The sequence below is a fragment of the Varanus komodoensis genome, unplaced genomic scaffold (genome assembly GCF_004798865.1).
Source record: "Varanus komodoensis strain SLA01 unplaced genomic scaffold, ASM479886v1 scaffold46_1, whole genome shotgun sequence".
Lineage (NCBI taxonomy): Eukaryota > Metazoa > Chordata > Lepidosauria > Squamata > Varanidae > Varanus > Varanus komodoensis.
In genome coordinates, this window is record NW_025336043.1 from 1,171,028 (window position 1) to 1,187,922 (window position 16,895).

The 16,895-nt window shown below is 55.4% G+C and overlaps 2 protein-coding genes across 3 annotated transcripts in view; both read right to left on the reverse strand.

Annotated features, from left to right (window-relative positions):
• Window positions 1-8,067, reverse strand: part of NOX5 (NADPH oxidase 5) — a 14,014-nt gene extending 5,947 nt beyond the window's left edge. Inside the window, exons 1-9 of the mRNA XM_044444872.1 lie at window positions 7,948-8,067; window positions 7,410-7,560; window positions 6,589-6,799; window positions 5,032-5,266; window positions 4,029-4,182; window positions 2,922-3,097; window positions 2,012-2,194; window positions 1,721-1,853; window positions 1,124-1,275 (exon numbers count right to left, since the gene is read on the reverse strand). Of these exons, the coding sequence (XP_044300807.1) occupies window positions 1,124-1,275; window positions 1,721-1,853; window positions 2,012-2,194; window positions 2,922-3,097; window positions 4,029-4,182; window positions 5,032-5,266; window positions 6,589-6,799; window positions 7,410-7,560; window positions 7,948-8,067 (1,515 nt within the window). The remainder of the gene's footprint in view (window positions 1-1,123; window positions 1,276-1,720; window positions 1,854-2,011; window positions 2,195-2,921; window positions 3,098-4,028; window positions 4,183-5,031; window positions 5,267-6,588; window positions 6,800-7,409; window positions 7,561-7,947) is intronic.
• A 3,425-nt stretch (window positions 8,068-11,492) lies between these two features.
• The window catches only part of LOC123030704, an 11,398-nt gene continuing 5,995 nt past the window's right edge, over window positions 11,493-16,895 (reverse strand). Inside the window, exons 1-4 of one of the 2 annotated variants that reach the window (XM_044444813.1) lie at window positions 16,766-16,889; window positions 15,447-15,484; window positions 14,109-14,175; window positions 11,493-12,798 (exon numbers count right to left, since the gene is read on the reverse strand). In XM_044444813.1, coding sequence (XP_044300748.1) covers window positions 11,621-12,798; window positions 14,109-14,175; window positions 15,447-15,484; window positions 16,766-16,868 — 1,386 coding nt within the window. In that variant the 5' untranslated portion in view covers window positions 16,869-16,889 and the 3' untranslated portion in view covers window positions 11,493-11,620. Of the gene's footprint in view, window positions 12,799-14,108; window positions 14,176-15,446; window positions 15,485-16,137 lie in introns of those variants that run through there. The other variant, XM_044444814.1, reaches the window with a different exon arrangement.

The window sequence follows — 16,895 nt, forward strand, 5'->3', positions numbered from 1 at the left end:
CTAGCCTATCCATGAACACCCTCACCGATGGGGCCTCAACCACCTCCCGTGGAAGCCCATTCCACACCCTCGGGGTCCTAACTGTCAGGAAGTGCTTCCTGGCATCTGAATGGAACCTGGGTTCCCTGAGCTTTGCTCCACTGGAGCGCGTCCTGCCTTCCTCTGCAGGGGAGAACAGGTCTCTATCCACCTCCGTGTGACACCCCCTCACATACCTGCATGTCACCACAGATCCCTCTGAGTCTCCTCTTCTCCAGGCTGAAGAGACCCAGTTCCCTCAGTCTCGCCTCATACCCCATCCCCTGCAAACCGGCCACCAACCTTGTGGCCCTACGCTGCACTGACTCCAACCTGGCTATATCCTGCCTGTAATGAGGGGCCCAAAACTGAGCACAATACTCCAGTTGCGGGCGCACCAGAGTCGTGTAGAGTGGTAGGAATTTAGCATCTGTGCCTGTTCCCTCCTATCAGTCACTGGATCCTCCTTATTTAGCGGTCCAACTAATTGTCTCCCCTTCCTCTTGCTATTTACATGCTGAAAGAAGCCCTTTTTGTTGCTCTTGATATTCTTGGCAAGTCTCAGCTGGTAATCAGCCTTAGCCTTGCGAAGTATCCTTCTGCAACGGGCCTCCTCCTCCCGGTATACCCTTTTGTCTATTTGACCCAGTACCCATTTCCTACGGAGGTTCCTCTTTTGTCTAATCCCTTTAACCACCTCCTTTCGCATCCATGGCGGTGCTCTCCTCCGCCTCCCCACCTTACTGACTAGAGGTATCGCCAACCTTGCGCCTCCAGAACCTCCCTTTTGCGTGCCATCCACCCCTCCTCATCTCGCTTGCCTTCCAGTAACCCATCCCAGGAGACTTCCCCCAGTCTGGCCTTCAGTTGGCCAATTTACTTTTATGCTCAATTAAATCACAAATTGCAAGACAGAGAGGGAGGGAGGGAGGGAGGGAGGGAGGAGGAGGAAGAGCCGCTGTTGCGCAAGCAGGAAAAGTCCGAGGGCGTCCTCTCTCTCATACACACAGTCCCAACACCCAGCTGTTCTGTGCATCATGCCTTGAAATCGCCCGTTAGAAGCAGCCAGAGAGGCGAGAAGACCGTAAGGCTTTACGTCACGCACCTGCAGCCATTTCCACAGCCTGCTCTCCTTCCGTGGATTTCCGACCTGCAGCGATTCAGGCTGGTGGTCGGGACGCTCACGATGAAGACGGAAGTACTCATATAGCCGGCTGGTCCACTGGCCCAGAGACCGGATATGCAGCCAGATGGTCCCTTTGGAAAGACAGCGCAGCGCGTCCAGTTCAGCTCTGCCTCCTGGCCAGACCTGCACCCTCGGCTTCGAGCGAACTACCTCACAGGAGGAAACGGACTGAGGCCACAACCCCCAAATCGGCGGGCTGGCTCCCACGACCACCCTGCAGTAGCTTTTGGGTGGGCTCCCAACCTTCTCCCAGGGCCCAAGTTGGGATGGGGGAAAATCCATGGACAATAAAAAGGCTCCTGAGCTTTTCAGACCTCTGTTTCCATCGTCTTGATCTTGCCGGGAGACGCAGTGGAGCCAAGTGTCAGCTCCACAGCCCGCACAAGCCCCGCCGAAATCCAGCCCGGCCGGGATGCCCACTCCCTCCAACCCGTCCGCTTCCTTCCGCCTCCTTGGCAGGTGGCCGAAACTGGCCGTCACCTCTCCGGGCGCCTCAAGGTGAGGCCGCCCACCTACCCGACTGCTCCGGGGCGCTGCTGATGGTGAATGGGTGCCACTCGTACTTTGCAATGGCTGGGATGTTCAGGTAGACGTAGTCGCCAGGCCTATAGTGGAAAGACGGGGGTCTCCCAATCACCAGATGAGTCACCTGGATTGTCAAGAGAAGCCCACGCATGTGAGGAGGGAACCTGTCCTCCCGATCCAACCTCGCTCGAACCCCCAGCTCTTCCCCTCATTTCTGCCCTCCTCAGCAAAGCACCGACGTTTAGGCATCTTTCCCGTCACCTCCTCGGTTTGGGGACAAACCTTTGAAGGCAAGAGGTTGGTTTCCACTATGTAGAGCCCTCCCACATGAGACAGCAGCACACCAACAATCTTCTCCAGGAGAAACAAGCACCCAGGTGCTACAAGCCACTTCCAAAAGTTAGGACCATGGACAATTAATAAAGCCCAAATGAGAATGTAGGAAAGATGAGTCCAGTAGAAGACCTGCTGGTTACAAAGAAGGGCATATTACTGTGGGAATCAAGAAGCAACTGACTGGGAATTAAAATCTAAATATCCAGACAACCTGTTTTGATCATGTGAAGTGGAGGAGCTAAAGCAAAATAGGATATGCACCAGTAGGAATCATACAGTCTCTTGACAGAGATGGAGGTGGGTCGGGACCAGTGGAGGGCAGGATGCGCTCCAATGGAGCCAAGCTCAGGGAGCCAAGGTTCCATTCGGATGCCAGGAAGCACTTCCTGACAGTCAGGACCTCGAGGGTGTGGAATGGGCTTCCACGGGAGGTGGTTGAGGCCCATCGGTGCGGGTGTTCAAGGACAGGCTGGACGTGCACATGGTGGGCATGTCGTGAGCGGAGCCGGCTGGAGCTGGGGTCAGACTAGATGGCCCGGGAGGCCCCTTCTGACTCGCTCTGCTTCTATGAAAAGGCTTCCTCTGAGCCGAAATGTACAGGAGGGTGCTGCCTTCCGTGGAATCCTTGGGGCACCAGAGCTCCTGCTGAGTCTGCCAGGATAGCTTCACTCTGCAGGCGCGTCCTCAAGGCTCAGGGCATGTGAGCAGAGTGCATGCTGCTTCCGTCGGGGAAGAAAGGGACTCTGCACATGCCCGGAGACTTGGATCTATGTTGCCACCGCAGGGCCACCAAGACAGGGGCCCACAGAGGGGGTCCCCCAGGCCAGCGGAGCGAGGCTCAGCCCAGCGGCCTCACCTCAAAATGGCCGCTCCTGCGCACAAAAGTGCTGGAGCACAGGAGCACGAGGCCGACGAGGAGCTGGAGCGCGAGGCCCGTGAGGGAGGCCGTGCCGTGAACCCAGCCGATGCCGGGCCGCGTGGTGAGCAGGTACTCCCAGAGGGAACGGCCATCCTCAGCCCGAGAGCTTCTCACTGGAGAAGAGAGAAACGTCGGAGTGAGAACAGAGCAGCTCCCGCGTGGGACGATTCCGCACTGAGGCTTGAGCCGCAGCGCTCGCGGGTGAAGCGGAGTTTGTAGGGTCGGACATTCGTTCCCTCCCAGAGACGGCCGTCGGACCCTGAACCAGATTCTTGGGGGTTCAGCCGGGCCTTTCCCAGCGACAGGGTTTTCTCCATTCGCTCCATGTGAGCTGTGATTCCCCTTCCTTGCAGCTGGGAGGGGGCTCTTTTCCCTGTCCCTGTCCATGGGCTCGGCAGAGGCGGGTGGGCAAGGCAGAGCTTGGGCGTGCCCCCTCCTCTTCAGACACCCTTTACATTTCCAAATGGAAGCCCTTCTTAATTTAAGCACTATTGGACCACGACTGCAATCCCATTACAGAACCACCGGACATATTTCAGCACAATTAGACTGTTGGGTGCGAGGAGGAACGTGGCGATAAAATGGCACCGGCCAGAAAAACCCCGACAGGGGGCATGACACCCCCTGGGGGCGCCTCATAAGAAGGGGGCAGATGGCACAAGCCACTGTGGCTGATGCAGGACCGCTGCAAGATTCCTAACAGGCCCGGGTGTTCGCACAGGGCAGGCACGACAAGGTGCCAACAAACGAATGAACGACGGGAGGGAGAAGCCTGCTAGCGGGTCCCACAGCTGGGAAATGCCCCTTTCCCAGGGGTCACCTGGCCTGCTTCATTTTCCTCCTGATGCCAGGCAGTCATTTCCTGAGCTTTTTGAGAGCAACTTTAATCCTTCCGGCTGTTTTAACACTATTAGAATTTTGTGGGTTTTCACTCGTTATTCTTAGAGTTTGCATTTTCACGGTTTCATCCCCTTTGCAAATTGCTCTGGCACTATGCCTGGAGGCCTGCGTACAGTACACGTAAGATGCATAGATGGCAGTCACCGAAGTTGGCCACGTGGGCCCCGGAGTGAGCCACGGCGAGCACCGCCATGGCGTAGCCCATCAGCTGGTGCAGGGCGACATGCTGGTCCAGGGGCAGGATTCTGGCCACCCACGTGGCTCGGAGCCACGTCAGACACCGACGCAGCATCAGCACCTTGGAGGGAGACGGAAATCGTGGCATCATTTATTTGGGGAGCCGGCCTCTGCGTGAGCTCGGGTGCCTCAGAAGCCGAACCAGGGCAGTTTAGCAGCAGCTCAGCTCGGGCTGCATCCTGTCCAGGTTCTTGCTATTTCTCTCTGCACTTCAGGGTGCCTGCCCTGCTCCACCATGCCTGACTCCAAGGGTGGCGTGGCTTTAAAGACAAGACACTCCAACAGGGCCCCAGCCCCTGCGCAAAACCAGAGGGTGGCTGCCGCGGTGAGGACAGCCGGTTCCCCGTTGTGGCCATTGGCAGAGGGAATGACTCGAGGCCCAGTTTTCGCCTGTGGTGAGACTCAGGTCTGCTTCTGATCACTTCTGAATAGCTTTATGCAATTAGGCCCCTGGGACCTTCAGAGCAATACTGTCTGCACTGACCGGCAGCAGCTCCCCAGGTTCTCAGGGCTGCATTTTCCTACGATTCTTGCGAGATGCACAGGATGCCCTGCATGCAAAGCACTTTCTCCTCTTCTCCCCTGGGAGTGAAACGGGGAGAAATGATTGTCTCCCTACATGGTGACTAGCAATGACACGAGGTGGAAGGAAATCCCGCAAAACCAGAGAAAGTGGTCCTTGCTCCGGAGTATCTTTTTCCAGTCCATGACCATGGAGCAAACTTGCTCCTCCTCAGCACTTCCTTTTGATTTGGGGAGTGGGGCGGCCCTCTTTTTAACAGGCCTGTCCTGCAAACCCTGAGGGACCTTCGTGGTCCTAACCCTGCAGCACTCCTCAGACGCCGAGGGAGCGGCTCTCCGCGCCTCACAGAACGGTGCAGAATCAGTGTTGCTCCTTCTGCCCACTCACCACGATGAAAGCACAGTTGAAGTTCAGGCACTGCCCGCACGCCCTGGCCAGCGGCACCCACGGGCCCGATCTGGCGTGCCGCAGGGCCGCCGAGGCGAAGAGCGCGACGTTCAGGCACGCGTAGCCAGCCAGGAAGAGCAGCTCGCTGCGGTGGTTGTGCCAGTAGGCCGGGCTCAGGCGGCGCGGCACACGGCGCGGCCCCGGAGCCGCGGGAGGGCTCAGCCAGCTGGCAGCGCTGCGGGAGGGGAGAGAGGAGCTGTGAGGGGCCTGTGGGGCTCGCGGCGGCAGCGGGGGGCAGAAGCCGGTGGGGGGCCCGGCAGCCCCGAAGCGGGGGCGCAGAGGAGGCCCCTGAGCTTTACCTGCTGGGTGGCCGGGGAGAAAACCTGGGAGCCCCACGCCCAGCGTTTCCAGTGGTTTCGCGGGGGGCCTGTGGGCATTCCGGGGCTGCAAACTGGGATGAGGGACTGCCCTGCGAGGCGGACCCGGCACGAGGCTGCTTTGGGCTCTTTGGAGGGGAGGAAAAGCAGACTATAGTGGAATAAATGCGAAGGAGCACACAGCTGCATCTCTGCCTCAGGGGATCTAGCTTTAATCGATGGGAGCCTGTTAAAGGATCGCCTAAGCCAGGGGTCCTCAAGCTTTTTAACCAGGGGCCAGCGGAAAGGTGCCGGCAGTGCGCGCGGGCCGGAAAGGTGGTGCTGGCAGTGTGCGCGGGCCGGTGAGGGGTGCATGCGGGGGCGGCGTGTGCGGGGCACGCAGCAAGGCGAGGCACGCGTGGCGAGGGGCAGGGGGGCAGGGGGGTGGGTGTGCGCCGCAAGGCGGGCGCATGAGGCAGCGGCTGGCTCGCTTGGGGATCGTTTTCTCCGCACGAGCAAACCGCTGCCTCCCCACGTGCAGGGCGAGGTGGGTGGAGGCAGGTGCACGGCAGGTCCAAATGGGCATGGTGAGCCGGATCCGGCCCCGGGTCGTAGTTTGAAGACTCATGGCCTGAGCTCCCCCACAAGGCAAGAAAGGTTTAATTCACCTATTAGGGGATCAGCAGAAAGTCATCTTGCTAAGCAAGCCTGTTGTGCTAAGCTTGATAAGTATTTGATGATTTTGCCAACACCATTCTAAGACATGACCTGCTTAAGCAGGAGATTATTCATTCAGTGTTGTGATGGAGGATTTAGGTCCGATTATGCAGTTCACTTTATTATGCAAGATCACTTCTGCTCTTCATTTTAGTAACGGTAACTAATGTCAACAGTTGCTATGATCATCCATGATTTTCTGAGATTGCAAGAGATCCCATCTGTGGATGGCGGGCCAAACCTGCCCCCCAGGGGGCTCGGCCAAAGCCAGCCCTGCCGGGGTTGATGCATGCACACATTCTGAGAATTCTGCAAAACACTAGTCCGTGTGCTTCAGCGTGGGCTCCAGCTGAAGTCACGGGATGGCCTGCTGGGACAGGCGCCCCTCCCTTAGCCTGCCTCGCGGGGGGATGCGGCAGCGCTTCGAGGGAGAACCTGAGGCTTGCAGAACATGGGGAAGCCCAGGAGGACACGGGAGACTCACCTTATGGTCAGGTTCTCCAAGATTTCTGGGAAGTGCTCTAGTTCATCTCTGAGCTCCTCAAAGGTGATGGAGCCGCTCTTGTCAGCGTCGGCCGACTCAAAGAGAGCAAGGGTGAGGTCATCTAGCGTCTGTTCTGGCAAGGATATGGAGCTCTCTGTCAGGCACGATTTTAAGACAGTGCGCAGCTCGCCCTTTTCGATGGAGCCGCTGCCTGGAAGAGAAGAGGAATTCTGGAACAGCTGGCAGATGAAATATTAGGAACGTTACGGCTCCGGCCCAGCAGTCCTTATGACCCGTTCACAACCCCCGGTTGTGTATTAAAGCCACACTCTGCAGGACCCCTGAGGCCTTGGCCCTGGAGAGCTGTCCGTGGGCGTGTTTAGCCCCCTGGGATCTCCCAGCCAGCCAGCCAGCAGATAGGTGCCCAAGCAACTTCCGCAGGCCGGCAAAAGTCACGTCCCCAGAGAGGACTGGGGCCCTGGAGAGGCAGCGGGGCGAACCGTCCCCTTCCTTTTGCCACCTGCATCATTTCCGGAGGTTTGTCATGGCGAGTCGGCACTAGATGCTGCTGGTGCTAGAGCTGGAAATGAACCCTGTGCACACGGGAAAGAGGCGTGCCTCGAAGGTCTGTCGGCGTTGCACGGGGCTGAAGGTGCAGGACTCCCCGTGGGAAACCGGACGTGGCCCTCCTACCGCGTGCTCCAAGGCAGAGCCCAGGGAGCGGCCACTGTCGTCGCCCAGCGCTCTGCAGCAGAGGAGCTGAGAAGCCGAGGCTTGCTTGCCGGGAGATGGGGAGACCACTGCCCTCTTTGGGATCTTACCATCCACGTCGTAAACCTGGAAGAGGAACTGCAGTTTTTCCGTTTCGCTTCCATAGATCAGCAGCTTCAGGGCCTTGAGAAGCTCGCCCAGACTGATGGTGCCACTCCCGTCTGAGTCGAACAAGGCGAAGAACCGCTCAGCGAAAAAGGACTGAAGGAGAGAGGAGGAGAACATGCACAGAACTTTGCTCCAGTCGTGGAATTCAGACCCTCGAGTTCCCGTTGGGCTGCCTTTTCACTCAGCCTGCCTTTAATACCACGCGAGAGGAAGAGAGGAAGTGGTGGATCTCCGAATATTATTCAAGGAGGGACTGGCAAAACCAGTGTGGCTGGCAAGGCAGATCAGTCATGTCCCACCCCCCTGCCCACCCGCATCGCTTCTCTGCCTCTCCCATCTCGCTTTCTTCCCAGGCAAATTCTTCCACAAGGAGGGGCCAATGCCAAACACCTTTGCAACCTTTGCTTCACCCAGGTTCTTCTAAGCAAAAGCAGAGCTGAGCTCTCCGCTGGGCCCAGCCGGCTGTCCTACAAAGCTCACCTCCTTCACCTTGAGAGCAACTTTGAACTCCTCCAGGTCGATCCCTTTATCATCGCCAGCGATGCTCTCGAACTGCTTGCTCACCCACCGAAGCCATTCGGCGTTGTCACTGACATCCATGCGCCTGTGAAATCAGGGACAGGAAGAGCGTGTGGGGAGCTTTTCTGCAGTCCCCTTCAGCTGCCCTTGGAAACAGCCGGACGGGCAGCGGCGGGACAACCGGGCCGAGGCCAAGCGGACTCCCACCCCGCGTGTTCCCATCTCCACTGGCTTCCGCTCCATCCCCAGGCCCAATTCAATTTCGGCTGTTAGTCTTGGGAAGGAGCGGCCTCTTCCTCCAACACCCTCCTTAAGCAGAGCTTCTCCCACTCTCCATGCTGGGCATCTCCTAGCAAAAGTGCTCTTCACTGCCGGCAACTTGGTCGCAGAATCCACCCTCCGGGGAGACCTGCGGGTGGTCCTTCCTGCCCCGGCCATTTCAGCTCTAAACTCTGTTCCAATGCTCCTGTTTTGTTTCCTGTTGCTTCTGTTCTAGGCTGCACTCTATTCGGACTTCTTCTTTTATTGTCCATGGATTTTAGTCTGCTTTATTTTTTGCTCCAAGTCACCGGAAGCAAGTTTTGTCTGAGAACTGCCAAGGGGACGATGAATAAAATGAACCAATGCTGAATGCTGGGGGATACAATGGGGCTTCCTGGAGGCTCTGTCTGTAGAGAAAATGGGAAAGGGCCACACAAAGAGTCCCAAGGGGCCCCCCACAGACAGAGAGGGACAGCCAGGGAGGTCTTCCCCATGAAGACCCGGTAGATGGCCTTCTGGCTAGTGATGGAGCTGGGAGATGGGGGACTGCCCAGCTGCAGATGGCTCAAGAGGCGCCCTCACGCGGGATTGTTCTCAGGGGCCGTACCTGCGCTTGCTGCCAAATGCTCTTTGGCGGCTTGTCGCAGGAGTCCCACGCACCCTTCCTGCTGGACGCTAGCGCTGCAAAGAAGCCGCAGCCCGAGGATGCCACGATGTCACAGCGGAGGCTGGAGCCCGTTGGGCGGAAGCTCCGCCTCGTTCGGAATCAAGCTTGCCCGTTCCGGACTTCTCGGCAGCCTCCCCGGGAGCCCTGCAGGCTGGAGAACAGGTGCCTGGGCTGGGCCGTGTCTGCCCAGCCCCAGCTTCTGGAGCCACCCCCAAAGAGGGCTGGAACCCCTGCAGCGTACCACCCCGTTCCCAGCTCAGTGCCCCCAGAAGGGCCCCAGCGCCAAATGTCTGGCGAACCGCCGAGAGACCCGGGGAACCAGCAAGGTCCCTCACCGACCCCCTCCTGCCACAGGCTATCTTCCCGGGCAACCGTGGCTGTTTCCGTTGAACGACTCAGCCTGCACCAGGTGAAGGGATCTCGATCGCTGGTCTCGCCCCAGGGGCGGTGGAGCTGGCCGGCCGGCAAGCAGCCGCTCGAGGACTTTGTCCAGGATGGGACGTTCCCGCGGAGACGATGCCCTGCTCTCTCCTGTGGGAGATGCTTTCTGCCAGGCACCAGCATGGCGTCTCCCTGGGACTAATTTGAGTCTTGCTTCCGCTTCCTGCATTTGGCAGCTTAAGTGGGCTTTATAATGTTAAGCTTCACAATGTCATTGTAGTTTTGAATCGCTTTTAACTGTTCTAGATGCTTGCATGTTAACAATTTTCTATTATCTTTTAGTGTATTGTGAACGACCCAGAGCGCCTTGACCACTGGGAGGAATGGAAATGTGATGGAAATACTGTTGTATTTATACTCCTTTATATTTATATTCCTTTGTCTTCCTCCATGCCCCGAGCTCTGGAAAGGCGGGACTGTGTCCTCCCCGGTACAATTGGAGCCACGAGAGGCCTTTGGCGAGCTTTCCGAGCTGCCGGGAGCACACAAGGGTCTCTTTCAGGCACAATCTTTCCATTCATCTTGGAGCCAACCCGCTTGCGAGGAGACAAACCCCGGGGGATTTGCTCCTCCGAGGCGGAGGGTGGGGTGGCCGTGCGGATGTCAAAACCAGGTGGCCGAGAGGCACCGCTTCTCCATAGCACGTGGTGGAGAGCATGCCTTCCTCTTGCTCGGCCCGCTGCTGGGGCGGCGGGGGGGAGGGAGGCACACGGCACGCCGGGGGCCGGAGGGAGATGCTTCGCAGGCAGACGTGCCAGCGCGAGCGCCGTCCCTCGGCTGTCATTTGAGGGAAGGGGCACGACTCAAGGGAGTGATCCTACGAGCAGCCTTCCCTTGACCCGGCCTGGCCAAAGCAGCCGGCTCCGCTTTGGGGGTACCCCTTGCGTGACCCCATGGCCCAAGCCATGCTTCCCTTGCTCCGACGAACTCCACCAAGTGCTCCATAGGCGCTTCCCACGAAAAGCCTCCGAGGAAGAGCTGCCTGGCCTTCCCTGCCCACAGCCGCCCCGTCCTTCCTACGAGGCAGGAGAGGCCTCGTGGTAGGTTCCCCCACAAAGCATGCCTTGGATGGCCCCGTGCCACAGAAACCGCTGCAGACCGCCACGTGGGGAAGAGGCAACCAGGACAGGAAGGAAGGAAGGAAGGAAGGAAGGAAGGAAGGAAGGAAGGTGCAACTCCTATCCCAGGAGCTTCTTCTTCCTAGCTCCTCGGCCTCCTTTCTCCCAGCAGTTACAGGACCTCGTGCTCTAGGAAGAAAGAGGCATTCCCTGGGAGACGTGTGGGACGCGGATCTCAAGAGCGCTTTGTTAGGAGGCAGATGGAGGAGCAGGAGCTTGACAGACTGCAGCCTGTTCAGGGCAGAGGCAGCGGCTTTAGCGGAGCTCCGCAGCCGTGCTGAGGACTACCTGCGTGCCAAAGCAGTCGGAAAGACGGCAGGCGGATTTTCCTTCGGAGAGAGCCGGGGAGCTGCCCTGGTTAAGAGTGCAGGGCTGGTGCCGGGTTCTGCTTCCCACCCGGCCATGGAGCCAGCTGGGTGGCTTTGGGCCAGTTGCAGACTCTCAGCCCAGCCTACCTTGAAGGCTTGTTGCTGTGTGGCTGAGACTGACCATGGGAGGAAGAGAATGATGTGGATTGCTTTGAGTTCTTTGTAAGAAAAACAGTGGAATATAAATGCAATCAAATAAATAAATAAATAGAATTACTTGATTCTGTATGTCCCAGCAACTAGAGCAAATGGCAAACCTGTTTAATCCAATTTGTATTTAATTACCTCATTCAAGTAAATAACAGAACAGGAAGAATGCTTAAAAGGGCCAGACTTACCTGGTTCAAGTTTCACAAAGCCCTCTGCACAAGAATCTGGCCACGCTGGGCCACGGCTGGAAGCAGAGGCTGGGCCGCATGGCTACAGTTTAGCCCGATCCAGCACAGAACACTTCCCTCATCGGGGCCACCCAGCACCCGCTGCCCCGTCCTGCATATTCCGCATCCACGCTTCCCCCAACACCCGTCTTTCCTTGAAGAATCTTCAGCAGTCTCCCTTCCTCAGTTAGCTAAATGACCTTAGCTTAAACACCCACTCAGCAGTAAGTACACCGAAGTCCCATCCAAAAGGAGTGCGGAAATGAAAACAGCATCATTTAAAAATAAGCATTTAATTCCAGCTGCGGAAAGGACTACAGACATATTTCAGTGCTGTTACAAATGAGAAATAGGTAACCTTGAAGAAAAATATCTACACGACTAACGAACAACAGTGTCTTGTTAAAAGACTCTCTTTCCATGCGTAGCTTGTCTTACAAGCTCCATGTCTTCCTTTAGCAGCTGCTTCAGCATCTGCTTACTTCGGCCTTTCGGCTTGCCACAGAAAATACTCTTTATGGCGTCCAGGACCGCCATCGCTCTGTCGACAATATCCTCTGCTACTTTTTTATTGGGTGAGGTTTGTGCGTATGCTGTTAGATGGGGACTAAACCCATACAGCAAGTTAATGAAGGCTTTCAGTTTTCCCATTTCCACCTGCGCTTCTTCGGCCTTTTTTGCGAGAGGCTGCGACGACATCGGGGTCGCCTTGGGCACTGGCGAAGTTGGTGGTGGTGAGGGAGGAATCTTTGGATTCACCTTGTTTTCCTGCTCCCGCTTCTTCTCTGGCATCAGCTTCGACTCTGCTTCCGCCGTGAGTTCCAGCGCGTTTTTGAGAAAGCCCTCTGCTTTCTCGACATACTTGTGGAGAGCCGGGTCTTCTCTCACGGCGGTCGGTGCATTCTTGATGGTTGTGATGAGCGTGTCGATCAGCTCCAAGATGTCCGATCCCACGGTCTTGTGCTGCTGAGCCTCGGCAAGCTTTTTGTCGCTGTGCGCTCCCGGCGGCTCGCTACCGACCTTGTGCAGTGTCATGTGCAGTTTCTTCACGTTCTTGAGTGACTCCACCAGGCTTGCGAAGGCCCCATTGGTCAGCTCATCAAAGCTCTTAGCTTTCGTCGTGGTCACATCGTTGTCCATCAAGAGGGACACGCTAACCAGGGTATCCTCTGGCCTCGTGACGCCCGACTGCAAATCTGACGCCGTGGCCTCACTTTTCAGCTTTTCTGGAGTAGCCTTTTCTGCACTGGTAGTTTCGGAGTGCAAAATGATGGAGGCGTTTGCATCATGCCTGAGTTTCCAAAATGCGGTTGTGGGAGTGGTTCTGGGCAATGTGGCTGTCTGCGAGGACCCCAACTCCACGCCGCTGGTCTTTGGCTTCAAATTTACCCACACCGTGTCAACGGTTTCGGAAGGAGACGGCCTTGCCTGGGGTACTATAATAGTTGGCATTTTCATGGACTGCAGAACATTCGTTTGCTTTGTTGGAATTTTTTTCACCACGTCGTGCAAAAGGTCCACAAGTTCATTTATGGTCTCTTCTTCCTTTTTTGCATCTGGCTTAGTGGACTGAGCAGATTCTGTAAGGAAGGAAGGGTGACCAGGTGAGCCGGCGGGATACACCTTTCTTGCTCATCCATTCTTGTTCTGCACATATAAAAGGGTTCCGGATGGCTGGCCCACATCAGTCTACTCAGGCGTTGTACAGAGTTGCATCACAAAACCTGTTTTCCTGTAGGGCCAAACTGGAGGTGCCTTTAATGGTTCAGTTAGCAACGCTTCCGGGCTTCAAAGAAGCCAAAGCCAGGAAGCTAAAGGACAGGGCCCAGTTTCTCTTTAGGACCAGCGCCGTGCATTCAGGGTTTCAGCCTTCGCTCACCAGCATCACCCCCGATGGGAAGCCGCTCTAGAAAAATAACACCAACACCAGAGGAGCTGCGTTCTCATACTGATTGCCCTGTGCAGGGGCATCTTCCAGAGCCCAAGGGTGTTGAACGCTGGAACACCCCACTCTTAGCTTCCCATGAGCACCAACCGTGGTTGCTAACTGCACAATTAAAGTGATCTTGATTTATCTGTTTATTTCACTTTTATACTGCCCAGTGACCAAAGGCCCTGCATGTGCAGCTCTCTGCCCTGTTCACTGCCTGCAAATAAGAATCAAATTCCGAGTATGAAAAACTCGGGCTGCCGTAAGTCAAACCTGCTAGCAGTAATTTTTCTCCTTTGTTCCATCACAGGGCTGCGAAACTTGGTAACTTTTCATTATTGCTTTTAAAGTCATGTGAAGAGACGCATAGCCAAAACGTGTGAGCATAGCTGAGCCCATGCAGACGGCCGATTTGCACACGGGGGACTTGGCCTGCTGAGAATATCCCTTTTCCCAGAAATTTCACTTGCTCACCTGGCAACTGGGCATTCACACGAACATCTCAGCATCCCTGGTGCCTCCTCCTTGCTTGGGTTGGATCTTCTCCAGGACCCAAAGAGTACTTCCCAATATTCTGTTCCCCTTCTGTCTCCCACATCCTGCTCTGCTTCCTACCACACCTCCTGTCTCCCAACTCGCTGTGCAGGGAGCTGAGTCACACATGTACAGACACCAACGCCCCCCGCAGCTGTGTGCACCCGCACGGGCTGCCGCGTGGGTATCCATGAGAGTTTGGCTTGCCGTGGCTTGTCCCATCATGTGAACCCGGGCCTGCGGTTTAGGCAACCCTCACACAGCTCCTGGGCATAAATTGAGCCACAGCAGCCTGTGAATTCAGTCCTTATAGTCTCATTAATTAGCTACCTGTGGCAATTCTGGATCGTTTTCTCTGTGAAAGAGGCCTGTAAAGCAACTTTGCAGTAGGGAAGCCAGAAGTCGAGGGGATCCGCAAGTGCTTACCCTGGGCTTTTGGGCTGTCCATGGTCTCCGATGAAATATGCAGCGTCGCAGCCGGATGCAGGGATACCTGCAGCAGAAAGAGCAACCCGCGTCACTGCCAAGCGATTCTGCCTTTGCTGTCGCAGCAAGTTCCTTACCGTTTTCTCCTTCCAGGCAAGCCCTCTCCTGTTGCACTGCAAAACACTGACGGCTGCCAGCCCCCACGCGATCCCACTGCTGTGCGCCGGAGCAGCAATACTCTGAAGCACAGGCTTAATCGGCAGATTCACACGGTCCACCTGACTTTGGCCTCCTTTATGCTCAAGATGATGAGCGCTGGGGTTCGATCCCTGTTGAGGGTGAGTTGCAGCGTGCTGCCCACAGCTGTCTCTGGCTGGAGAGACCGGCAGGTGGGATGTTTTCTGGCGGGACCCCAAGAGACCGCATGAGCTGGAGGTACACACCTCCACCGTTGCTGCTGCAACTGAAGGCACACGGCCACAGGGCATCTGTCCAAGGGAGGGTTATCCCAGATTACGGCTGGCAACTGGAAGGAATGGATCCTGCTCATTTGTTTCCCACCTTCTGGAAGCAGTCACCCGGCCCGTGCAAGCATTGCCCACATGGGAACATGCCCAGGCCTCTGGATGTTGGCCAGGATATGTGCGTGGACCCCTACAGAAGGAAGAGGCGGCTGCACCGGCGCTTCTCGCATTTCCTGTCTGTACAAGCAGGCAAAGGAGCTTGCGTTCAGCCCACTGTTTCCAAGCAGGACCAGGGCAGCAATCCAGCTGCAAGCTCCCCTCCCTCCGCCACACCCCTTCCCTGGAAGGACACTGGGGGACACTTGCCGCAGAGCATCCTTGGACCGCGGGAAGACTAGTGAGGAGAAAACGGCAAAGCGCACTTTCTACAGCACTCATCCCTTTGCAGAAAATGGATGTTGCCTTTTGGTTTAGAGCCACATGGAGAAGTCGCTCCAAAACGGGGCAGGACGATGTTTTTGCTTTTTCAACTTAATGGCTGGCATGGAGGGGAAGGCAGCCCGTGTCCAATGGGACCACACGAACCTCTCCAGCTGCAAGCCTGATGACATCCCCGTGGAGCACAGAGCTTTCTCCCGATAGCAGAGGGCACAGTGGAGGTCAATTTTCACTGGGAAAGGTTAAATCTCTCCTCACCATGCACTGCAGTTCCAATGAAAACTGTCCATTCTCGTGCTTCATAATTATAATTATCATTAATTTCCTGATGTACTTTCCAGCAGCGTGGAATCCTGGCTAGTTTGGCCCTCCTTCATTCCCAGTCACATCAACTTCAGAAAGTCAGTAATTTGTCAAATCCTGAAATCAACATTACCTGCATGAGTTTAACATTTTCAATCGTATGTTCTTTACCTAAAAAACAGAGAGGGTTTTTAAAAATCAAAAGGAATCACATAGTATAATACAGGGATTGTAATTCACTTTACAGTTGTAATGTTCACATGGAGTGAATAAACATACATAATGTTTTATATCCGACACTCAGCTTTGGTGAGGTGTAACCTAACAAAGAAACGTTCAGGATTTTTGAGTGTGGTTCAACATAAAGACTGCAAGTTTCCAGTGAGGAAAAGGGTTGTGTCTTTGGCAAACTCTCAAAATGCAGGGTGTGTTTGTACATGAACTTCAGCAGATGCAAACAAGTTTGGTGCGTCTGCCAGACGGACTGGGGTCCATGTTGTTATCCGCCCCCTCCATTGGTCCATGGCCTTCCTGAAAACTCAGTAGAAGGACCCAATTGTCTCTTGATATAACCACGCACCGTTCCAGGCCAGCTGCAGATTTTTTAAACTTACCCAATTTCATAATCCCCATTCCCACAAACAATCCCTAGAAGAAGTCACCTCTTCTTGCTGAACATTTGGCATTTTCCCTAATTCTTGCAAATATTTGAAAAGGGTGGCTATTTTAATGTTAACATACACTGCAGTATCTGGAGTTGCACAGGTGTTGGAAGGGGGAACCCTGGGTGGCAAAGTGGAGGTGCCACCCAGCAGGTTACCTACCTTTGGCCTTTGCCCAGAGGCCGTGGAAGGTTTTGTTTCCCGTTTGGTTCCATTTGACAGCTGTCAAAATGCACATGTTGGTGCAAGTGGGTTTAGCTCATGAAAGATGCATGGCACCTCATTCACCCCCTTTGCAGCAAAAGCCTTGTGCCAACTTCTTAGGAGCTGCACCGTAAGGGTGTCCCTCTTTGGCACTTATTTCTAATATCATACCACCTTGGGAATAACTAAAAGTATGAGCCACGCCATTTATGGGAAAAGCTACTTCTGAGAGTTGTCAAGGGTAGAGTTCTATTTTTAAGTGGGATTTTTAAAGGGTTAAAAAAGATGCAGCACAAATGGGCAACCCCTCCAGGGGGCCGTGGCTGGAGCATTCCGGAGGGGCTGCCCACAGAACTGTTGAGCTGTGTTGAGACCGCGCTGTACAGCCTCCCTCGATACATTCTTGTGGGGTGCAGGCATTGCATCAATCCTTTTTTAAAAATCAGCTGGTATTTTGGCTGCCAGTTGCTATTTTTGTGATCCTTAGAATTTACTGACTTTTTTTAAACAGGGATGAACATAATTAATAGCTATGTAGCATTAAGACAGCTGACACTGTCCTTTCCTCCCTCTTCCCCACAACTACCTGTCAGGTGCTTTAAGCGGAGCACAGGTACCTGCCTCATGGCCAAGGGGGACCAGCAGCACCGCGCTGCAAGAGGCAACTTAGGGAGCACGGCTGGTGGCATTAGCTTGGACCGCGCTGCGAGAGGCAA